At 47.0% G+C, this 24878-nt stretch overlaps 1 protein-coding gene across 2 annotated transcripts; it reads left to right on the plus strand.

Annotated features, from left to right (window-relative positions):
- The first annotated feature begins 5054 nt into the window (after positions 1-5054).
- On the plus strand, positions 5055-24705 carry LOC129153183 (uncharacterized). 2 transcript variants are annotated; one of them, XM_054732347.2, is made up of 3 exons: positions 5055-5663; positions 6251-7007; positions 24591-24705. In XM_054732347.2, exons 1-3 carry the CDS (start codon positions 5194-5196, stop codon positions 24591-24593), a joined length of 1230 nt encoding a protein of 409 aa, XP_054588322.2. In that variant the 5' UTR covers positions 5055-5193; the 3' UTR covers positions 24594-24705. The 2 variants fall into 2 exon arrangements, with proteins under 2 accessions (XP_054588322.2, XP_054588321.2); XM_054732346.2 differs by lacking the exon at positions 24591-24705 and having other exon boundaries at positions 6251-7159.
- The last annotated feature ends 173 nt before the right edge of the window (positions 24706-24878 follow it).

Below are 24878 nucleotides of genomic sequence, written 5' to 3' on the forward strand. Positions count from 1 at the left end.
AAAAAAAAGAACACACTGAACGCTCAAAAACAAACAAAAACTCACGCATGAGCACAGACTTGGAGAAACTCGAGAGGGAACAGAACAATGCTGACACAAACACAATGGACCAACAAACATTGAGGGACAAGACAGGGTTTTTAACACAGCGGGAAGCAATCAGGGGAACAGGTGGCAGGTGTGAGGAGTGAGGTCTGGAGGGAAGACGGGTGCCATTAATAAACTAAATGGGGAAAGAACTTAAGCAGAGGGGAAGATAAACCATAACCTATAAAACACTAAATAACTAAGACTAAGGGCAAAGATAAACAACTAATGACTAGAGGGGTAAGGAGGACTAATACAAACCAATGAGAACTACACGGGAGTGACTAGGAGGAAACATGAGGGAAGGCTTCATAGAGTTAACTAGTTTGGTTAACTCAGGCAAAAAAACAGGAGCAAAGCTATCTAGGATGATGGGCCTGGTTGGAGTCGGGAGAGGCAGCGATAAGGCTGAAGGAGAGATGCTAAATCTAACCTTATTGACTTTGTCTACAAAGAAAGACGGAAAGTTCTCAGTCTGTAACAGAGTGGATGGAGGCTGTAGGAGAGGCAGGAGAGACAATGCTGCGGATGGTGTTAAACAGCACCTTGGGGTTCCCTTTGCTCTGGGACACCAGGTGGGAAAAAAAGGAAACCCTTGCTTCTCTGACTGCAGAGTTAAAGGATGTCAGAAGATCCTTTAGGTGCAGCAGATGGACATGGAGATGGGTTTTCTTCCACAAACGCTAAATTTTTCTGCATTGGCGCTTCAGGCTGCGAAGGCTGTCATTAAACCAGGGAGTAGGGTTCACTGCAGGAACTGATCTGGTTCTGACAGGACAGATGTTGTCCAGAATGGAGAGGCAGTGCTCGTTAAACTGAGAAGTTAAGGAATGTGGGTTATTATCAGAAGAACAGGGTGGATCAAAAGTAGCAGAAAAATTGCTAGCTGTGCTCTCATTAAGAAAACGAGAACTAACCATACGGCGAGCAGGAGGTGGGGATGCAGAAACTGACAAGTTAAAGAAAATGCAATGGTGATCAGAAATATAAACGTCCTCAGGACAAACACTGTCAGCATTTAGACTCAGGGTAAAAACAAGGTCCAGAGTGTGTCCCCTGGTGTGTGTGGGGCCAGAAACATGCTGGGTAAAGCCGAAGGAGTCCATAAGGCTGGAGAAATTCATGGCAAAGAGATCAGAGGGATCATCAACGTGTATGTTAAAGTCACCAACAATCACCAGTCTGGACAGCTTCACAGTGGAGGATAGAAAGTCACTAAACTCCTGAAGGAAAGAACTGTTTGGACCAGGTGGACAATAGACCACAGCACAGTAGAACGGGTTCTTACGCCCAACTTTAATCAGCTGCAGTTCAAAGGAAGCAAAGTGACCAGAGGTTGTAGAGCTACATGGATGATGGTCTCTGAAAACAACAGCTAGGCCTCCACCACGACCAGAACCCCGGGGGGGCTGGCTAAGAAAAGAATAACCACTCGGGCAGAGTTCAATCAGACCAGAGTAATCAGATGTTTGCTGCCAAACTTCAGTCAGAAACAGAAAATCCAGGTTTTTAGAGAGAATTAAATCATTGAGCAGGAGGGACTTATTGTTAACAGAGCGGGTATTTAATAGAGCCATGCTGAGTGAGGTGGAGGAATCAGAAACTACAGAAACAGCTGGAGTTAGCGGACGTAAATTAGCAGGGTTAGATCCACGGTGTTTATAAAAACCACTTATGGAGGGAACAGGATGAGAAACCTCTGAGGAATGAGGATAAACCGACCTTAAAAAACTTGGACGGAGAAACCACGCCTCAACGCGGCCTGGCGGGAATGCAGAAGTGGCGCTCTCAAGTCGCCAAACAAAGGAAAAGAAGCTAGAAGATCACACCGATGTTTACTAGATAAACCACAATTTAAGAGAAGTCTTATTCTCACCTGGATTCCTGCTCGTTTACCTCTTTTCCTCCGACGTTTTCCCAGGACCGGATAAAAATCACTGGAGGCGCTCTGGTTGGAATCGTCGTTTGGCTCCGGGTCAGTGCGCCACTCAGATAAACAAGCAGTATGGTACGTCCTCGGTGCATCTTGGGCAATTGTGAACGAACAGAAGGACAAAAGAGTCTGGCGATCATAGGAGATGGTAGCAGGGACACTACTGAAGAGGATTGCAGACAGGAGCAAGGTGGAAAAGAGGAGGTTAGTGGAGAATGTCATGTTCTGTGTCCCCTTGATCCCCAGCCCCCTCCTGTTCGTCCTCTGCGTGCCCCTCATGTGTCCCCTTGTGCACTGTGTGTCTCCTTGTGTTCTCCAGCTTCCTGTAGACCTCTGCATGCCCCTTCAACTTCTTACCCTCATCTTTGTTTAAAAGTGCTTTTCAGTCCATCGGTCCCAGCGTGCTCTATAATTAATGCTTCTCTGGTTTCTGGTCAGGTCCCTGCTTACTTTAAGAACGCTGTAATCCACCCGCTTCTTAAAAAACCGAGTCTTGACCCCTCTCTCCATAGCAGCTTCAGACCCATCTCTAAACTTCCGTTCATCTTCAAGATCTTGGAAAAGGTTGTGGCTAAACAACTCACAGCTGCTCTTGATGAACATAACATCTATGATAGCTTCCAGTCAGGCTTTTGTAGAGCTCATTCTACTGAAACAGCTCTTCTTAGGGTGTCTAATGACCTTCTGACTCACAGTGATGCAGGGGACTGTTCTGTTCTGGTCCTGCTGGACCTGACTGCAGCCTTTGACACTGTTGACCATCACCTGCTACTGGAGAGGCTGAGAGACTGGGTAGGCCTATCAGGAACTGCTCTGGTGTGGTTCTCCTCTTATCTTTCTGAGCGCTCCTTTTCTGTAGCCGTCTCCAAGTTTAGGTCCTCCACCACCTCTCTTACCCATGGTGTCCCACAAGGTTCTGTGCTGGAGCCTCTGCTCTTCCTCCTCTATCTGCTTCCTCTTCAGCACATCCTGAGTGCCTTCAAAGGAATCTCCTACCATCTTTATGCAGATGACTGTCTGAGGAGAGGGTCAAAAACAGCTACAAAAGTGGCTTTTACCTGAAAATGATCAAACTCTGACAAGTTATTAAAACTAAAAGTGACACTATACCCCTTACCATGGTTTTGTGTGGTCCAAACAGATGTTGTCTTCAGTTAATTTTCCTTTGCTAGAAAGCCTTTCCACAAACCAATGATAGCGCCGGAGATCCAGTTCCTCTAGCCTAAACCCTTAAGAACAAAGAACGTTCTTTCAAACAAATTTCAACAACCCAAATGACCCAAATGAGTCTGTGGTTCATTGGGATGGTCTGAAAACAGAAGACTTCTAGATAAAATGCAAAATGTGTTCATGAAAGAAAATAGCTTCAGTTGTACTTTTAGGATCCAGATTTTCTTCACCAGCAAATTTATCATGTTCAGTGATAATTTTATGTTGCATCAGTGCTCCTGGAAAATAAGTACAGCTATATTTTCGATAAATAAACATGCTTTAAAATCTTTGAGCAACATGTGGTTGGCATTTACAAAAACATCCATCCATTCTACAAGGGGAAATTTGAACTCTGCACACATTACAAAGGTCAGCTTGCCAAATAAAAGAGCTTTGCCTGCTGTCCCAACCGTTTTGCAAACAAAAAAGTGAGAATGATACCTCTGGGGTATACAGTTGCTGGGAAATAATGTTTAAATGTTTTTTTTATATTCTTAATGCCATGAGATATTTTAAGTGCAGTGAAAAGAAACGGCAACATTTTCAACTTTACTCAGATTTTTAATACATTTTCAGTGGTTTCTAGTAGGAATTAATGCCTTTTAAGTCGTAATTGGGGGGGGAAAGCTCTGATGTGCCTGCTTCATTAACTTAGTGAGCCAGATCAGAGTTGAGCTTTGGGCAGCAGGATTTGGAGTCTTACTTCCTGCTGTTTGGAAAGCTCACCTCAGACTGGCAAACAGTAACACAACTCTACCACTAACTCTGTTTGGTCTGCAATGCTGATGTTTTATCTCCACAAATAACACAAGCCTGAAGGAGTACTGCCATGTGGTGGAGTCACTAATGCTAATGGTTAGCTTTTGCTAGCCGAGATATCGAATCTAATTGGCAGCAAACTGTCTTCCCTTGTTAAGTGCAGACTGTCCTGCCAAAAACAGAACAGCTGTTTTGGGGAATTTTGTAAAGAAAATGCAAACTAAGTTGTACAATAACCAATCTGTCTTGTTTAGCTAATTATTATTTTTGTTTCTTTTATTTAAAGAAAAATGAAAAACATAAAATGTAAACTTATAATAAATTTTGTTGCATTCATCACACTCTTGGACTTTATCTATATCTGATGGCTCTCAAGCACTGAAGTTGTATCAAAGTAGAGGACACAGGCTAAACATTTGTGTGCCTTACCTGGGTATGAAATGCAATAAAACTGCTCTTTTTTGCCCAGCTGTGTGCAGCAGGTCTGTTTCTCTTCTAGAATAATAAAAACTGTTGAAAAATAGTGTCATGATCCGCCCCGGCCTCCCTGTCTGTGTCTCTCCTGCCCTTGATTAACCTTATTGTTCTCACCTGTCCCTCATTACTCTGCCCATGTGTTCCTGATTCCCTTGTGTATATATACCTCCCTCTTTGCTCCTGTCAGTTGTCGTATCATTGTCGTTCATGCATGTTCGTTTGTCCTGTCGCTCCCAGTCTACAATTAAACATATTTTTATTTTTTTCATCCGTTTGCCTGCTCTTCTGCCTCCTGAAACCCACCACCACACATGGTCTGCCATCTCCCCCGCAGAACATGGCAGAATGATCCGACCAACCTGGACCTGTGGTGAGCTTACCGTTCTGTTTCTGTAGGATTATTTTTTCTTTTTTGTCCCTTTCAGCAGAGGGAGATTTCTGGCCTGGAGTTTTGTGTTTTCGGCGCATCCTACCTGTTCTCGGGGTGGTCGAAGTCCTCTGGGGAATCCTGGCGCATCCTATTTGTCTTCGGGGTGGTCAGGGTCATTCTCCTCCTGCTGTTTCACCCCGTCCCGTTCTTCTCCTGGAAGCCGCGGATCCTGGAGCCTCAAGGGAGTTACACCCCCTACGCACGCCATTGTTCTCCGGGGTGGTAGGGCTGGTCTCCCCACTCTTCTCCTGCTTCCCTTCACCCGAGCCTCCACCGATGGACCCAGCAAATCGGGATGTGCACCTTCTCTGACCGGATGTCGAGTACCTGCCGCCGAGCTGGGCTTCCTCGCATCGCTCCCGCTGTTCAACCATTTCCTGGTCCACGCCTGCGGGGTCTGTGTCTGCAGGTCCTCCACGCGGCAGTTCCTGCTGGGTCCTATGCCTGCTGCTGCAGTTCCTGCTGGGTCCCACGCCTGCTGCTGCAGTTTGTCTTTGTGTTCCTGGTGTCGAGTCAAGTGTTCCTGGTGTCGAGTCAAGTGTTCCTGGTGTCGAGTCAAGTGTTCCTGGTGTCGAGTCAAGTGTTCCTGGTGTCGAGTCAAGTGTTCCTGGTGTCGAGTCAAGCGTTCCTGGTGTCGAGTCAAGCGTTCCTGGTGTCGAGTCAAGCGTTCCTGGTGTCGAGTGTTCGAGTCGAGTGTTCGAGTCGAGTCAAGTGTCTGAGTTTCCTGGTCCGTCCCAAGTCAAGTCCGAGCTCGAGAAACCCTTCGTAAGTCGTAGTTGTGCTGCCTGTTCCCAGAGGCCCCTGCTCCGCTGCCCTGGACTGTGTTCTTTGTTCCCTGGTTGCGTCTTCTGTGTTCCCTAGTCATGTGTGCCCGAGTCTGGTCTTCGTTCGTTCCCGAGTCTCCTGTGCTTTGTGGCTTGTGGGTGTCTGGTATCCGCCCCTTGAGGTGGGGGGGGGGGGGGGGGGGGGGGTACTGTCATGATCCGCCCCAGCCTCCCTGTCTGTGTCTCTCCTGCCCTTGATTAACCTTATTGTTCTCACCTGTCCCTCATTACTCTGCCCATGTGTTCCTGATTCCCTTGTGTATATATACCTCCCTCTTTGCTCCTGTCAGTTGTCGGATCATTGTCGTTCGTGCATGTTCGTTTGTCCTGTCGCTCCCAGTCTACAATTAAACATATTTTTATTTTTTTCATCCGTTTGCCTGCTCTTCTGCCTCCTGAAACCCACCACAACACATGGTCTGCCATCTCCCCCGCAGAACATGACAGAATGATCCGACCAACCTGGACCTGTGGTGAGCTTACCGTTCTGTTTCTGGAGGATTATTTTTTCTTTTTTGTCCCTTTCAGCAGAGGGAGATTTCTGGCCTGGAGTTTTGTGTTTTCGGCGCATCCTACCTGTTCTCGGGGTGGTCGAAGTCCTCTGGGGAATCCTGGCGCATCCTATTTGTCTTCGGGGTGGTCAGGGTCATTCTCCTTCTGCTGTTTCACCCCGTCCCGTTCTTCTCCTGGAAGCCGCGGATCCTGGAGCCTCAAGGGAGTTACACCCCCTACGCACGCCATTGTTCTCCGGGGTGGTAGGGCTGGTCTCCCCGCTCTTCTCCTGCTTCCCTTCACCCGAGCCTCCGCCGATGGACCCAGCAAATCGGGATGTGCACCTTCTCTGACCGGATGTCGAGTACCTGCCGCCGAGCTGGGCTTCCTCGCATCGCTCCCGCTGTTCAACCATTTCCTGGTCCACGCCTGCGGGGTCTGTGCCTGCAGGTCCTCCACGCGGGGGTTCCTGCTGGGTCCTATGCCTGCTGCTGCAGTTCCTGCTGGGTCCCACGCCTGCTGCTGCAGTTTGTCTTTGTGTTCCTGGTGTCAAGTCAAGTGTTCCTGGTGTCGAGTCAAGTGTTCCTGGTGTCGAGTCAAGTGTTCCTGGTGTCGAGTCAAGTGTTCCTGGTGTCGAGTCAAGCGTTCCTGGTGTCGAGTCAAGCGTTCCTGGTGTCGAGTCAAGCGTTCCTGGTGTCGAGTCAAGCGTTCCTGGTGTCGAGTGTTCGAGTCGAGTCAAGTGTCTGAGTTTCCTGGTCCATCCCAAGTCAAGTCCGAGCTCGAGAAACCCTTCGTAAGTCGGAGTTGTGCCGCCTGATCTGAGAGGCCCCTGCTCCGCTGCCCTGGACTGTGTTCTTTGTTCCCTGGTTGCGTCTTCTGTGTTCCCTAGTCATGTGTGCCCGAGTCTGGTCTTCGTTCGTTCCCGAGTCTCCTGTGCTTTGTGGCTTGTGGGTGTCTGGTATCCGCCCCTTGAGGGGGGGGGGGGGGGTACTGTCATGATCCGCCCCAGCCTCCCTGTCTGTGTCTCTCCTGCCCTTGATTAACCTTATTGTTCTCACCTGTCCCTCATTACTCTGCCCATGTGTTCCTGATTCCCTTGTGTATATATACCTCCCTCTTTGCTCCTGTCAGTTGTCGGATCATTGTCGTTCGTGCATGTTCGTTTGTCCTGTCGCTCCCAGTCTACAATTAAACATATTTTTATTTTTTTCATCCGTTTGCCTGCTCTTCTGCCTCGTGAAACCCACCACCACACATGGTCTGCCATCTCCCCCGCAGAACATGACAAATAGGTCCAAATCATAATCAGCTTTGAATTAAATTTGCATTGATCTCAGATGATGAGAGAGTTCTAACTTGCAAACAGCCTATGAAAGTGCAGGACATAAGATAGCCTATAGTAATAAGATAACCCTAATGCTTAAGAGCCAACAGATGTATAGTCAGTCTAACAGTGTAATAAACAAGATTTATTACAAATACACGTGACATTTTTCAGGTTATTTTATGAAAAGACTGCAACTGGTTTGTTGCAAAACAGAACAGAATGATTAATATAGTGATAAGATCACATTTTCTTCAATAAACTCCAAGATCTGGCTGCAGGCATAAAAACCCTGCAGTGAGGCAAGACAGTTTTCTGTTACATGAAATAACCATGTTACATAAACATGTTACATGTACAACGGTACACAACAGTAGCAGCTACCTCCTCCACCGCACTACGTTGAATTTTTGTGGTAGTTTTAGCCGAGATGACTCTTTTTCGTGGAAGCCATTAGGTTGTGGATCGTAGAACGCTAACAGGAAACAAGTGCTAACTTCCAGTAAATACCCTGGAAGTTAGCATTTTCTCGTGCACAGGGTATTGTGAACAGAACTTGAGGACCCGTAAGGACACCAAGACACAGCAAGGCGCTTATTAATGTCTTTATTAAAAAGAAACCACAACTAGGTGTTACCAGAGGTGGGTGAGGCTGAGGCAGGGTTAAGGTTGTTTTATGCTTGACACATCCACGAGGTTCGCACGGCTCTGCGTGGCAAAATTGCGTAATTTTAACAACCACGCCCCTCCACCGCGCCTCCGCACGGCCCAAAATTTCCGCACCGCGCACCTAGGAAATTTTCTAACCACGCGGATGGTCGAACGTGGAAAAACATGGCGAACTGGCAAGAACTAGTATGGCAGAGGTTCGTAAATACAGACATTTGTATGATTCAGCTCTCAGAGATCACCGTGATCAACATCAACATGAGGCACGGTGGAGGGGCGTGGTTGTTAAAATGATGCAATTTAGCCGCGCGGAGCCGTGCAAACCTCGCAGATATGTCAAGCATAAATAAACATTTACGGTGATGCAGCAGAGGCTACACCAGTAATTGGGGGGGTGGGGGGTGGGGTGGGGGGGTGGGGGGCAGGTTCCTGATTGTCCCCCCTTCAACTTGCAACTGCCTGCCCCCTCAGTAGTTGGGAGACCAGAGCCATCCCTGGGATCCTCTGAACCATACGCAGATTTCCAGACGGGGATGGGCACCCCCACACGGGGACATACTTGGCAGGCAACAAATGTAAACAAATTGAACGGGATCGGCTTGGATTTTACTTTGTCGGAGTTTACTTCACACTTAAAAACCGAAGAAATCGCTTTATATAGTCAGAAATTAAATAGACTAAACATCTCCGACCCTTACCGTGCCCCTGGGATACTTTTTAAAAACGCCAGAAGCTGTTGGAGCGGACTTCTTACCGGACCTGGCCGGGGAACCCCTTGGGATTTCCCCGGAGGAGCTGGCCCAAGTGGCTGGGGAGAGGGAAGTCTGGGCCTCTTGACGCTACTGACCCCGTAACCCGACTCCGGATAAACAGATGAAAATGGATGGATGGACAAATAACAGATTTACACGTAAGTAGTTTAAATAGAGTGCTGTGCTGTTTGAATGTATAAACTGAACACCAAGAGAAATCACTAGTTTGATTTTTTTCTGTGAATAAAATAAATATGTCAGGCAAGAGCGTCTCAGGATCTGTCTGAGATCTGTCTCGGTGAGACATATAATAGCAATCCAAAGTGCTTTTTATGTGTGATCTGACAATTGATCAACCATTGCTTAAAAATTAAATACAGCTTAGCCGGTTAATTGCTGTGATCATAAAACATGTAAACGGCAGCACGCAGAACTCTCGGGCAACGTTTTACGTGATGTTTACTTGTTGCTGTGAGTAATAAGACAGAAAAAGCCACGCCAAAATAAGTTTAGGAAGACCACTAAGAATCGTAATAAAAGCATTTAAAATAAATACCATATACAGTTGAGGAAACGTTGGTTTAAGTACCTGATATGAAGTGGTCGCTGCATAAGTGAAAACCTTTAGTCTCGGGATCCCACAGCTTCATTTTAGCCCGGTCTCTAGTGCGTTTTATTACAATGATCCAACGTTTGCGGCGCTCCGGATCTTGGGGAATCCTGTAGATGGCTCACTCCTTATGTCATCCGCGTCTGTTCTGCATCCTGTCAGGTTCGGTGGGCTGAGCTGGAGTGGTTATGAGACCCAGGCGCGGAGAGAGTGGTGGATGGAGACTGATATGTGGCAGCGTGGGAAGTTCTCTTCCCGTATGGTTTGTAGAGTTAGTGTCTTAGGTCTTAGAATGGCTTGGCGTCTATCGTTAGATGATGACTGAGTGCCGGCTCCGCTGTGACAGGTCCTTAAATAGGCTCAGCGGGATGACGTCACCGGGAAGCGTCGGTGACAGGCATGCTGGGAACTGGAGTACAGCGCCAGCCCGGCCCGCAGAGGAGGTTAAGAGGAGGAGTTCATGACAGGACCCCCCCCGCGAGGGACGGCTCCAGAAGGCCCAGGGCGACGAGACCAGAAATCAGCCAACAGGGAAGGATCCAGAAACGAGCGGGCAGGCTCCCAGCTACGTTCCTCCGGACCGTAACCCTGCCAGTCCACCAAATACTGCCATCCACGGCCCCGGCGGCGGGCGTCCAGAATCTTGCGGACGGTGTAGACGGGGTCCCCATCGACATCTCGGGGCGTCGGCACCCGGGCCGGAGGCGGATGGAGAGGAGAAGACACCACCGGCTTGAGCTGTGAGACGTGGAATACCGGGTGCACCTTAAGAGTGGAAGGGAGGCGCAGCCGGTAAGCGACCGGACCGAGGACATCTCGGACTGGGAAGGGCCCCAAAAAGCGAGGCGACAGCTTCCTGGAACCAGCCGGAAACCGGAGGTTTGCGGTAGAGAGCCAAACCCGGTCACCAGGCTGGAACACAGGGCCGGGCCGGTGGCGGCGGCAGTGTTGTCGGGAGTACTCCGTATTAGCCCGGGTGATGGCGGCGCGAGCCCTGATCCAAGCGAGATGGCAGCGGCGGACCATATCCTGAGCCGCCGGAACCTCCACCTCCGGCACCTGATGGTCAAAAAGAGGGGGCTGGTATCCGTAGCAGGTCTCGAAGGGCGATAGACCCGTGGCGGAGGACGTCTGGAGGTTGTGAGAGAGCTCCGCCCATAGGAGGTAACGAGGCCAGGTGGACGGTTGAGACGAGGCGAAGCAGCGTAAGTAACGCCCAAGCTGCTGGTTTGCTCTCTCCGTCTGACCATTAGTCTGGGGATGATAGCCTGACGACAGACTGGCAGAAGCGCCCACCAACCGACAGAAAGCCTTCCAGAAACGTGAGATGAACTGAGGCCCTCTGTCAGACACCACGTCCTGGGGGAATCCGTGGAGCCTCACCACATGATCGAGGAGGAGCTCCGCCGTCTTCTTAGCCGTGGGGAGCCCTGCCATAGCCACTAAATGCACAGCCTTCGAAAAGCGGTCGGTGATGGTGAGGATGGTGTCCAGGTGGTCGGCAACGGGAAGCCCCGTGACAAAGTCCACACCTATGTGCGACCACGGCCTTTTAGGCACAGGGAGCGGTTGCAATTCCCCGGCTCCAGGTTGGGTGGTGGACTTAGACCGGGCGCAAGTGTCACATGCAGCGGTGTATTCACGCACGTCCTTTCTCATAGAGGGCCACCACAGGGCCCGGCGGAGGAACTGGAAGGTACGAGCCTGGCCTTGGTGTCCCGCGAGCCGTGAACTATGCCCCCACCTCAAGGCCTCCTGTCGACACACGGCCGGAACGTAAAGGCGGTTAGGAGGCGTCTCTGGGGGCGCCGGGTCCGCCGGGAGAGCCGCCCGGATGGAGGCTTCCAGGGGCCATTGCAGGGCGGCCAAGAACCGTTCGGTCGGGAGGATGGACCTCGGTTCAGGAGGCCTTGGATCCTGGGTGTGTTGACGGGACAGGGCGTCCGCCTTGAGGTTCTTTGAGCCGGGGCGGTAGGCGATGTGAAAGTTATAAGGTTCGAAAAAGAGGGCCCACCGGGCCTGACGAGGGTTGAGTTGGCGAGCGGTCTGAATATGGATGAGGTTCTGATGATCAGTCCAGATTAGAAAAGGAGTGGGGGTACCCAGGAGCCACTGTCGCCACTCCTCCAGGGCCCACTTTATCGCCAACAATTCCCGGTCCCCGACCCCATAGTTCTGCTGGGTAGGAGAGAACTTCCGGGAAAAGAATGCGCAGGGATGGAGTTTGGAGTCCTGGCCACGTTGTGACAGTACGGCTCCCGCGCCCGTCTCAGAGGCGTCCACCTCCACAATGAAAGGCCGGGTTAGGTCCGGGTGGAGGAGGATGGGCTCGCTTACAAAGCGGCGGACCAGCTCATGGAAGGCAGCAACAGCCTCCGGGGAGAGGCGGAAAGGGCGAGGCTGATTGGTTGTTTTCGTCAGGGAAGTTAATGGTGACGCCAGGGCGCTGAAGTTGCGGATAAACCGGCGGTAGAAGTTGCAGAACCCCAGGAAACTCTGCAACTGCTTCAGGGTCTTGGGTAGTGGCCACTGCGCGACCGCCTGAACCTTCTGTGGGTCCATGCGCAGGCCCTGGGAGGAGATGATGAATCCCAGAAACGAGGTGGACTCCTGGTGAAAAGCACACTTCTCCAGTTTACAGAATAAGTCGTGCTCCAGGAGGCGTGACAGAACGGCTCGAACATGCTGGGTGTGTTCCTCGGCCGTGCGGGAGTAGATGAGGATGTCGTCCAAATAAACAAAAACCCAACGACCCAGCATGTCACGGAGGACATCAGTGATGAAACGCTGGAAAACGGCAGGGCTGTTGCAGAGGCCGAAGGGCATGACCAGGTACTCATAATGTCCAGTGGGTGTAATGAAAGCGGTTTTCCACTCCTCTCCTTCCTTTATGCGGATGAGGTTGTATGCACTGCGGAGGTCCAGCTTGGTAAACAGTGTGGCTTGGGCAGTGGCGTCCAGAGCCGTGCTCATTAAGGGAAGAGGATGGCGGTCCCTGATGGTGATTTTATTCAATCCACGATAGTCTATACAGGGTCGGAGGTCACCTTCCTTCTTCTTCACAAAGAAGAACCCTGCCGCCCCAGGAGACGTGGAATGTCGGATAAACCCCTTCTGGAGAGCCTCATTGATGTAAGCGTCCATCGCCTGGGTCTCTGCCGGGGAGAGCGAGAACAGCCGACCCCGAGGCGGGGTGGTTCCGGGCTGAAGCCTGATCTCCAGATCGTAGGGGCGATGAGGAGGCAGCTTGGTGGTAGGCTCTTTTGCAAAGACCCGAGCCAGATCGTGGTATTGGGGTGGAAGGAGTGTTAAATCCACGTCCTTGGGTGGTGTCTCCCTAGGCTGTGATCCTGGAAGGAGTGTTAAATCCACATCCTTGGGTGGTGTCTCCCTAGGCTGTGATCCTGGAGACGGATGATGAAGGCGACAGTTAACACCCCATGCCATGACTTTACTGGTGGACCAGGAGATGTGAGGGTCGTGGAGGCGGAACCAGGAATGACCCAGAATGAGAGGAGTCGTAGGGGCGTGAATGACCAAGAAATGAAGGGTCTCTACGTGTTCTCCGATGGTCATCCGGAGGTTCTGGGTTCGGTGCGTGATCGGATATGGCATGAGAGGGCGCCCGTCCACTGAGGTGACGGGAACGGGATGATCGAGGAGGGTGAGTGGAATCTTGAGCCGGTTGACCAACCCCTGATCGATAAAGCTTTCTGCAGCTCCGGTGTCGAGGAGGGCCACCAGGGGGACCGGTCCTTGGCTCAGCTGGAAGGAGACCGAGAGGGTGGTGTGATGAGGAGCTGCATGAGTGGAAACTCCGAGTGAGGCAGCTCCTACACCGACCCGGAGGGACCGTTTCCCGGGCGTATGGGGCATGTTGCACGGGGATGACCCAGAGCCCCACAATAGGCGCATCGTCCCTCCTGAAAACGGCGCGCCCGTTCCTCGGGGGGCAAATGACCCAGTTGCATGGGTTCCTCCATGGGTTGGTTCTCCTGACGGCGGGGGAAAGTTCGGGATTGTACGGGAACCGCCCTCACTCCTGGTCTGGTGAGGAGGCAGCGGTCCAGCTGGAGAGCCAGGTCCACCGCCTGGTCCAGGGTGGTTGGAGCCTCGTGACCAATCATGCCCTCGCGGATGCGGGGTGACAATCCCTCCAAGTACACAGCCTTCACCGCGGCATCACCCCAGGTTAGACGGGCAGCGGTGGTCCGGAAGCGTGAGGTGAATTCGGCCACGGTCTGAGAGCCTTGTCGAAGCTGGAGCAGGCGTGTCTCATCTGCGACCTCGCTGCTGGGATGAACGAATGCCTTCTTCAGTTCTTTCACGAAGGCTTCATAGTCGTTGCAGACTGGGGACTTCTGATGGTACAGAGCAGCCGCCCATTCACCGGCTCGCCCAGTCAGCAGGGAGGTTAACAGAGCCACGCGAGAGCAGGAAGTCGGGTAGCGTGCCGGCTGACACTCAAAAGTCATTGACAGAACGGCCAACATGCTCTCCGGGGATCCTTTAATCCCATCCCATTTCTCTGGGAGACTTAGATACGGCTCCACCACGTTAGGAGTGGCAGATGACTGTCGTTGGAGGGCTGAGGAGAGTTGGACTACCAGTTCGGTGACGGAATCGAGTTTGGATGCGAGGCGATCAGTAACAGCACGCAGCTGATTGTTCTCCACACGGAGTTGGGCGTTGTCCGCCTCCTGGCGTTCTACTCGGCTGAGCAGCTGCGCTACCTCAGCTCGCAGCTGTGCGATCTCCGCTGGGTCTACTCGGGACTCAGTCATCCTGTCAGGTTCGGTGGGCTGAGCTGGAGTGGTTATGAGACCCAGGCGCGGAGAGAGTGGTGGATGGAGACTGATATGTGGCAGCGTGGGAAGTTCTCTTCCCGTATGGTTTGTAGAGTTAGTGTCTTAGGTCTTAGAATGGCTTGGCGTCTATCGTTAGATGATGACTGAGTGCCGGCTCCGCTGTGACAGGTCCTTAAATAGGCTCAGCGGGATGACGTCACCGGGAAGCGTCGGTGACAGGCATGCTGGGAACTGGAGTACAGCGCCAGCCCGGCCCGCAGAGGAGGTTAAGAGGAGGAGTTCATGACACATCCTGGGGCACAACAGGAATCTACCATATTTCCCGTTTGATTGAGTTTTCTGACAATAACAAATAGCCCAGCTGCGGGCTTCTGCCTGCCAATATGGCGCAGTTTCGATTTGAACTGTTGCATGCCGGGAAAAGTGACGTCAACTCCCGGAGCTCTATAGGGGCCCCAGACTGCAACACCATGCCCTCCCCAAATGATAAATAACTAACAATGGGGGCCCAGGTGTGTTCAAATTTGCTAAGTAGATTTTTTCTATCAGCAGACATTGTTTTTCTGAAGACATGATCCAACAGATGTCCTTTGAACTGAATACTTAAGGTCTTCTTTTGTTTCCAGTAAAAAAACAAAACAACCCTTCCTTAATAGTGCTTAAAACCAAGTAAACGAAATATTGTTGCTTCATGATTATTGTGATGTCCCCAAGCAGGCAGAGTGAGGGGGAGACAGGGATGGGACAGGCATTGTGTTATATCCTCATGTACGCCCTGCCAAAATGTACTAATGAATGGGCATTCCCAAACCACATGCAAATTGGTATCAGTTGGGTCCCCCATGCAACTGATACAAACACCAGTTTGTCTCAGACCCATCTGGAACAATCTTTGCCTTGTGTAGTGTATTCTGTGCAGAACTTTCAGCAAATTAGCTGTAAATTGTAGTTTTGAGTCATTTAAAATGTGTTTTTATGGATATCCCTCCACCGATTTAAGTCAGGGTTCATAGATAAATATTTCTCCCATTTAAACAGACAGAGCGAGGGATGAATCTATCTTGGAGATTGTTAATTACATTTTAGATACTAATTTTGGGGTTGGAGTTTTACGAAATTTGTGATGGTGGATGGAGGCTCTGAGTCAAGTTGCCTAATAATAAATCTTGATTGAATAATAGATTATAGTTAAACATTTATCAGAAGATAATGCAGCAAATACGGGCAGAAGACTCTTTTCATGTTCAGCTTGCATGATAATTTCAGAGTGACCAATTAAATGGTTTTTCAGTTAACTTGATCTAGTATTGAAATATTTTACTTTCTGAAATCCAGGATTTGTTACAGGTTTTTATTTTACAAAAACAAACTTCTTACATTCATATTGTGTGCAATAATGCAACAATTTCCTTTTTCAGTTACCTTTGGGGAACTGGTTCAAAGTGTTCCTTCCAAATGTTGCAACACCACCACCTCTTTCTTGGAACATTTTCCCACATGATTATAAAACGTGTGTTGTTTTGCTTCCGGTCAGCTACAAGAGTATAAATATGGCCCAGCTAAAAAAAGGGTAGGATAAAAAACCCAAACTGTGAAAATGAGCAGCAGACTTAAAGCAGTGGGATCTACAAATCTCCTTTCTGTTAGTTCATTTTGTGGAACGCCCCTTTATTCCACTTTATGCAAAAGAGAAAAGAAAGAAAACAATCTTTTATAAAGCACCTCTCAAAATAAAAATCACGAGACACTTCACAAAAACAAAACAAATGAAAGTATAAAAAAAGATTTAAAAAAATAATTGAATATATGTTTAAAATGAGAAAAAAAGAATTTGTGATAAAATATTTAAGGAAAAGGAGAGAGAAAATGAATAGGAAAGAGGGAAATCAGTGGAGAATAAAGAACGACTGAGAGTTGGTACAGGTAAATTTTGTTCACTGATGTCAAGATTGAGAAGTTTTTTTTGTTAAAGACTAAATGAACATTCCTTTAGTGTTTAAGAAAACAGTTAAGTGCTAGAAATAAAATGTATTTTCACCTTTCCTCTACCAATCTTCTGTTATTGTGGAGCAAAAATGTCTTTTTGCTCTTTTATTATCAGCTTGTTAGTCTTGATGAACTGAGAACTTTAAAGTGACAGTGTGTAGTTTCCCTGGCGATAGGGGGTAGTACCTACCTAAATGAAATCAAGCAAGCATTACTTTTGTGTTCAAGTAAAGCCTGATTTATGCTTCTCCGTCTGCGTCAGTGCGGAGACACGCAACGCCATTATCCGTCCTTGCGTAGGGCACGCAAGTACGTACGGAGTCGAGCCCACTTTTTTAAACATCCGTCGAACGAGACGGATTACGCAAGCTTGTGATTGGTCAGGATGCCGCTGTTGTTTACAGCGCCGCCATTGCAAGGAGAGCCAAGGATAACTAGCGGCAGACACGGAGAAGCTTGAAGAATATCTCGCGAAAAAACTCTAAAAATATGAACGTTTAATTCTCCCGTGACTGGAGGAGTGAAAGGATGCGCAGCAAGCATTTTATTTGTGGACGGAAATGACAGGAAACGTGGGTTTAGAGGTGGGGAGCGCATGAAGCGGTGGGAGAATGAGAGACGAATATGTCCCTGTTAAAAGTCTCTTATATACACAAAAAACACAATATAAACACACGATCTTGGACCGATGCATGACAGGATACCACAGAACAGCGCTACGCCCTCTGTTGTCCTGCAGGGCAATTGCTTTGCAACACTCTCCAGGAGACGGAGAAGTAAAAGAGCAAAACGCTTCCGTCAGTCCGTGCGTGTCTGTCCCTTGCGGAGCTGACGGAGAAGCATAAACCAGGCTTAAGACCTTACCAACAGATGGCTATTAGGGTCAAAAATCCCTGGGAGCACAACCTCCAGCAAAATAACAAGAACATCAGCTTCCCTTTCATCACTGGCAACAAGTAAAGAGGTCAATGTGTAAAACAACAATGTTTATTTTTGGTGAAAGTTTTTCAACCATTTGTTACAAATCAGTAAATGCATTTTGTTCTCACTGGCTCCCGTAAAGGGAACATGGCATTCAATATGGCGTCACCCAGAGACTTAGACCCACTCCCATATATTTTAGAACAGATTTCTATGGTTATATGTTATGAAACTGCCAGTATTTTTCATCAACTGGGCATCTTTTAATTCATTTACAACAACATTTTGATGGATATTTCCAGAGATTAATAGTAAAAACTACACATTATCTCTAAAGAGGGACTGCACACCATCAGAAAATGTAACTCCACCCCCTAGTCAAGATTTGAAATATGCCATGGCCATGTGTGGGGAATTTCCATCCTGAGAGGGCGGAGGAGAGGGAGGAGACTGTACCGATGCCATGAAATTGTACCAGCCCCAGTCAATTCAATTCAAGTTTATTTATATAGCGCCAAATCACGACAAGAGTCGTCTCAAGGCACTTCACATAATAAACATTCCAATTCAGGTCAGTTCATTAAGCCAATCAGAAATAATGTTTCCTATATAAGGAACCCAGCAAATTGCATCAAGTCACTGACTAGTGTCAGTGACTATACAGCAGTCCTCATATTAAGCAAGCATAAAGCGACAGTGGAGAGGAAAACTCCCTTTTAACAGGAAGAAACCTCCAGAGAATCCCGGCTCAGTATAAGCAGCCATCCTCCACGACTCACTGGGGATCGAGAAGACAGAGCAGACGCAGACGCACACGCACACGCACGCACACACACACACACACACACACACACACACACACACACACACACACACACACACACACACACACACACACACACACACACACACACACAAGACAAGTATTGTGTCTATAGAGCTCCGGGAGTTGACGTCACTTCTCCCAGCATGCAACAGTTCAAATCGAAACGGCACCATTTTGGCAGGCACAAGCCGGCAGCTAGACTATTTGTTGTCATAAATCTCACACGGTAAATATGGTCGATTCCTGTTGTGCCCCAGGATGCCAGAACAGACGGGGACAAGTCAAGGGAAGATCCCTCTACAGGATTCCCCAAGATCCGGAGCGCCGCAAACGTTGGATCATTTAATAAAACGCACTAGTGACCGGGCTAAAATGAAACTGTGGGACCCCGAGAGTAAATGTTTTCGCTTATGCAGCGACCGCTTCATATCAGGTACTTAAACCAACGTTTCCTCAACTGTGTATGGTATTTATTTTAAATGCTTTTATTACGATTCTTAGCGGGCTTCCTAAACTTATTTTGGCGTAGCTTTTTCTGTCTTATTACTCATAGTAACAAGTAAACATCACGTAAAACGTTGCCTCGTGATTTCTGCGTGCTACCGTTTCCGTGTTTTATGATCACAGCAATTAACCGGCTAAGCTGTATTTAATTTTTAAGCAATGGTTGATCAAGTGTCAGATCACACATAAAAAACACTTTGGATTGCAATTATCTGTCTCACCGAGACAGCTCTCAGACAGATCCTGAGACGCTCCTGCCTGACATATTTATTTTATTCACAGAAAAAAAAATCAAACTAGTGATTTCTCTTGGCGTTCAGTTTATACATTCAAACAGCACAGCACTCTATTTGAACTACTTATGTGTAAATCTGTTATTTGTCCATCCATCCATCCATTTTCATCCGCTTATCCAGAGTCGGGTTGCGGGGGCAGTAGCGTCAAGAGGCCCAGACTTCCCTCTCCCCAGCCGCCTGAGCCGGCTCCTCCGGGGGAATTCCAAGGGGTTCCCCGGCCAGGTCCGGTAAGAAGTCCGCTCCGACAGCTTCAGGCGTTTTTAAAAAGTATCCCAGGGACACGGTAAGGGGCGGAGATGTTTAGTCTATTTAATTTCTGACTATATAAAACGATTTCTTCGGTTTTAAAGTGTGAAGTAAACTCCAACGAAGTAAAATCCAAGCTGATCCCGTTCACGTTCATGTGTTTGTTTACCTTTTTTTACCTGCCAAAATGGCGTCTACTAACTGAGAGTCACGTGGGGTCCGGAGCTCTATAGTTATATTGTGATGTCTTAGTAAATATTCTATTTGGTGAAAGATAAATTTTTTTGTATTTATCTTAGTGGATCTATAATTAAACGGATAAACTAGCATTAGCACATCAAACGTCAAGGAAAGCAAAAAGTTATTATCAGGAGAGAGATAATGTTTTAGTGGTTAGCAGCAGTGTGCTAGTCGCTGGCCCCCTCCATGAGGCCACCACAGCTCAGCAGAACGTCGTTGTAGCTTCTTCTGGGGAGAAAAACACTTACAGAGAAAATAAAGTTAACAGCTGAAATTGCACAAAATAGTACAGTTAAAGAGCAGACTGTAGAAGAAAGCAGTAGAGTGTGAAAAGTGGTCAGTGTATCCTCCAGCAGTCTAAGCCTATAGCAGCATAACTACAGAGATAACTCTGCATAATCTATCCTATTTAGATGGAGGCCTGTTGGAGTCAGGGCTAGGGAGAGCCGTCTTTACCGACTGTACACTCCACCTCCCTGTACTCCCCCACTTGTCCAGATTTAGGCTAACATCAGATTTTAACCATAGGCCCTATCAAATAAAAATGTTTTAAGCCTATTCTTAAAAGTAGACAAAGTGTCTGCCTCACGGACTAAAGCTGGGAGCTGGTTCCGCAGGAGAGGAGCCTGATAACTAAAAGATCTACCTCCCATCCTAATTTTAGATATTCTGGGAACCACCAGTAGACCTGCAGTCTGAGAGCAAAGTGCTCGGTTAGGAGCATATGGAACAATCAGATCACTGATGTATGATGGAGCTTGATTATTAAGAGCTTTATATGTGAGAAGAAGGATCTTAAAATCTATTCTGAATTTAACAGGTAGCCAATATAGGGAAGCTAAGACAGGAGAGATATGATTGCTCTTTTTAATTCTCATCAGAACTTTAGCTGCAGCATTTTGGACAAGCTGAAGCCTTTTAACTACATTCTGTGGACTTCCTGAGAGTAATGAATTACAGTAATCCAGTCTTGATGTAATAAATGCATGAACTAGTTTTTCAGCATCACTCCTGGAAAGTATGCTTCTAATCTTAGCAATATTCTGAAGGTGGAAAAAGGAAATCCTACAAACTTGTGAAACCTGGGATTTGAATGACATGTCCTGGTCAAAGATAACACCAAGGTTCCTTACTTTGTTCTCGGAGATTAATGTAATGCCATTAAGGTCAGGCGATTGGCTAAGCAATTTCCTTTTCTGGATTTCTGGTCCAAAGATGAGAACTTCCGTCTTGTCTTGATTTAAAAGCAAAAAGTTTAGAGTCATCCAATTTTTTATGTCCTCAAGACAAGCCTGTAATCTACCCAACCGATTAGGTTCATCAGGGTTAATGGATAAATATAACTGAGTATCGTCAGCATAACAGTGGAAGTTTATCCCATGCTGTCTAATGATTTTACCAATTGGGAGCATATATATAGTAAAAAGAATTGGTCCAAGCAAGTAACCCTGGAGTATGAAGACGATTTGTCATGTACATTTACAAAATGAAATCTGTCAGACAAGAAGGATTTAAACCAGCCTAACGCTGTTCCTTTGATCCCTACAACATGTTCAAGTCTTTCTAAAAGAACATAGTGATCAAATGTGTCAAAGGCAGCACTGAGATCTAACCAGACTAGAACAGACACAAGATTCTTATCTGAGGCCATGAGAATATCATTTGTAACTCTCACTAATGCAGTTTCAGTGCTGTGATACTCTCTAAAACCAGACTGAAATTCCTCAAACAGAGCATTAGTGTTTAAATGCTCACATACTTGGATAGCCACTATTTTCTCCAGGACTTTGGATAAAAATGGAAGGTTAGATATTGGTCTATAATTCATTGGGTCATCTGGATCCAGAGAAGGCTTCTTAAGTGAAGGTTTGATTACAGCAACCTTAAAATCCTGTGGTACATATCCATTTACTAAGGATAGATTGATTATATTTAGAAGGGGGCATTAACCAAAGGAAATGCATCTTTAAATAATTTGGTTGGGATTGGATCCAAAATGCAAGTTGAAGGTTTAGATGAAGTTAATATTTTTGATAACTCTGAAAGCTCAACTGGATCAAAACGGTTCAAGCACAGATGAGGTTCTACAGTTACCTCTGATGCTGCCTCACTTACTGAGGAAGAAGAAATCGCATTAAGGAGGATGCTAAAGATTTTGTTTCTAATAGAATTAATTTTACTTGTAAAAAATCCCATAAAGTCATTGCTGCTGAGGGCTAAGGGAATAGATGGCTCAGAGCTATGATTCTGTGTAAGTTTAGCAACTGTACTGAAAATAAATTTAGGATTATGCTTATTCTCCTCAATTAGTGCTGAGAAATAAGCAGTTCTAGTTTGTCGAAGCTCATTTTTATAAAGCACAAGACTATTTTTCCAGGATAGGTAGGCCTCCTCATGGAGCGTAGAGCGCCATGTTCTCTCCAATTTCCTAGAGTTTTGTTTTAAGGCTCGTAAATGAGAATTAAACCAGGGAGCCAACTTCCTGTCCCTAATTATCTTCTTTTTAAAAGGGGCAACATCATCTAACGCCACACGTAAAGAGGAATTAACATGATGAACTAAGGCATCAATTTGTGAGGGGCTAGAACTGAAAATATTGCCCTCTGCTATGTTCCTCTGAGATGCTGAGGACAGTAAAGATGGAACAGTTGATTTAAAAGATGCAACTGCGTTGTCAGATAGAGACCGACTATAGTGAAATTTACTTTCATGTCTCAAGAACTCAGTTGTAAAAAACTCAAAGGTTATCAGAAAGTGGTGCGAGAGGACTGGATTATGTGGAAAGATTGTTATTTCCTCACACTCAATGCCATAAGTCAGCACAAGGTCCAATGTATGATGGCAGGAGTGGGTGGAGCTATGTATTCTTTGAGTAAAACCAATTGAGTCTAAGATATTACTAAAGGCTACATTGAGGCAATCATTTTCAATGTCCACATGAATATTAAAATCCCCCACTACAATGACCTTATCAGTATTTAGCACCAAATCAGATAAAAAATCAGAGATCTGATCCAAAAACTCAGAGTAAGGGCCTGGTGGACGATATAAAACTACAAACAAGAGTGGTTTTGCAGTTTTGCAATCTGGATTAGGAAAACTAAGAATAAGATGTTCAAACGAACTGTAACTATTAATCTGTAAGGGACTGATTAATAAGTCCGAATGAAAAATGGTTGCTACTCCTCCTCCTCGCCCTGTACTTCGAGCAATATGATGATTTAAATAATTTGAAGGAGTCGACTCATTTAAGCTAACATAGTCCTCTTGCTGCAGCCAGGATTCTGTGAGAGAGAGCAAAGAGATCTGATTATCACAAATCAAGTCATTAACTAACAAAGTCTTAGAAAAAATGGATCTAATGTTCAACAACCCACATTTAATTTTTCTAGTTTTCTGCTCAGTTGAATTTGTTCTAATATTTATGAGATTTCCATGATTAGCTTTATTAAGCCTGATATTTAATCTGTGTGATTTTGGCCGTGGGCAGGCCACTGTCTCTATGGGGTAGTGGGTGGGTAACAGTACAGAAGCTGCAGAGGGGTGGATTAAACTACGACTCTGCTTCCTGGTCTGGACCCTGGGTTGTCATGAAGGACTAATAAAACTGGCCATGTTCCTAGAAAGAAGAGCTGCACCATCCAAAGAGGGATGGATGCCATCTCTCTGCATCTGACCAGGTTTTCCCCAAAAAGTTTTCCAATTATCAATGTAGCCCACGTTGTTTTCAGGACACCACCTAGACAGCCAGCGGTTTAAGGACAGCATGCGGCTAAACATGTCGTCACTAGTCCGATCAGGCAGGGGGCCAGAGAAAATTACGGAGTCCGACATTGTTTTGGCAAACTTACACACCGAAGCAACATTAATTTTAGTGACCTCCGATTGGCGTAACCGGGTGTCGTTACCGCCAGCGTGAATAACAATCTTACTGTATTTACGCTTATCCTTAGCCAGCAGTTTCAGATAAGATTTAATGTTGCCCACTCTGGTCCCAGGTAAACATTTAACTATGGTTGCTGGAGTCTCTAATGCCACGTTTCTGACTATGGAGCTGCCAATGATCAGAGTTGGCTTGTCAGTGGGTGCGTCACTGAGCGGGGAAATCTATTAGAAACGTGGACGGGTTGGTGGTGGCCCACGGGCTGGGTTCTATGCTTCCTGTGTACCGTCACCCAGCCGGCCTGAGGTCCCGGCTGCTCAGGTTCCACTGGAGGGTCGCTACGGGGTGGTTCTGAGCTAGTTAGCCCCGCTCTAAGTAGCTACGGCTGTTTACGGGTTTTTCAACAGCGCGGAGCCGGGACTCCAATTCCGACACCCTCGCCTCCAAAGCTAGAAAAATGCTACTTTTATTACACGTACCATTATCACCAAAGGAGGCAGAGGAGTAACTAAACATCTGACACAGAGAGCAAGAGATAGGAGACGGAGAAGCAGAGACAGAAGTAGCCATAGCCGTGCTGAGGCTAAGCTAACTGGACGAGCAAACTGTTCAATACCAAATAAACTGCGTGCAAACTCAAATGGTTCCCTAAAAACTAGGTGGAACAACAGAAAATGTGTGTTTTAGCGTGCTTTTGTGCTACAATAACTCAGAGATATCCAAGTATAGAGAAATTAAATCAGCTTTAGCGAGCCCCAAACACCAAACAGCTACACGGAGTGCAACACTGAAAACAGGAAACAGGACACGCCTTACCGCCAGGTGCAGCCAATCAGCAATCCTGAAGCAGCAGCCACAGTTCAACCCGCAGGGGGTAGCACTAAGACATTTTTAGACCTAGATTATAGATTTATTCAAGTTTACACAAACATGTCAAAAAATGCACAGAAACAGGAAGATTGCATTTGTAAAGACCCAATTATACAGTTTATGAACAAAAATAAGTTATTTTGGGGTTTAGTTGCTCTTTAACATTTTTCTTCACAACTGCCTCTTTAAAGCCTAACAAACTGGGTCAGTTGGACTCTAACGTGCTATTCCATATTACTGCTGGTATTTTAGTTAATGTTCCAAGTTCAATTTCCATGGAAATGACCTAAATAGTGTTATCTGTGTCTCCCAATAAAACGGTTACTCCAATAGATATGTAAGAAACATGCAAATAAAATCTTGAAATTTGTATTTACCTTTTTAAATATCCATTTAAGCACAAGTAACACCTTCTGTTGATTGTGTTTATCCTTTTTTCAGTAAGCTCATCACCACCTCCAAGCTCCCATAATACAGGATAGAAGGAATATGTAAATAATTTACACATCAAGACGAGTTTTCAGCAGCAACAAGTGAGACTCTGAATTAAAGACCCATCAAATCAAACCTTGGAGCAGATCTGCATTCTGAGCGTCTGATTTAACAGATGCATGAGAAGTTTATTCAATCAGAAGAAAACTGTCTGTTCTTTTCTGTTCAGCCCAGGGAACCTAGGACCCTGGGTGCACAAATAGTCCCCCTGATACTGTCAGCACTTCTCTGCAGTGA

The sequence above is a fragment of the Nothobranchius furzeri genome, chromosome 9, assembly GCF_043380555.1.
Source record: "Nothobranchius furzeri strain GRZ-AD chromosome 9, NfurGRZ-RIMD1, whole genome shotgun sequence".
Classification (NCBI taxonomy): domain Eukaryota; kingdom Metazoa; phylum Chordata; class Actinopteri; order Cyprinodontiformes; family Nothobranchiidae; genus Nothobranchius; species Nothobranchius furzeri.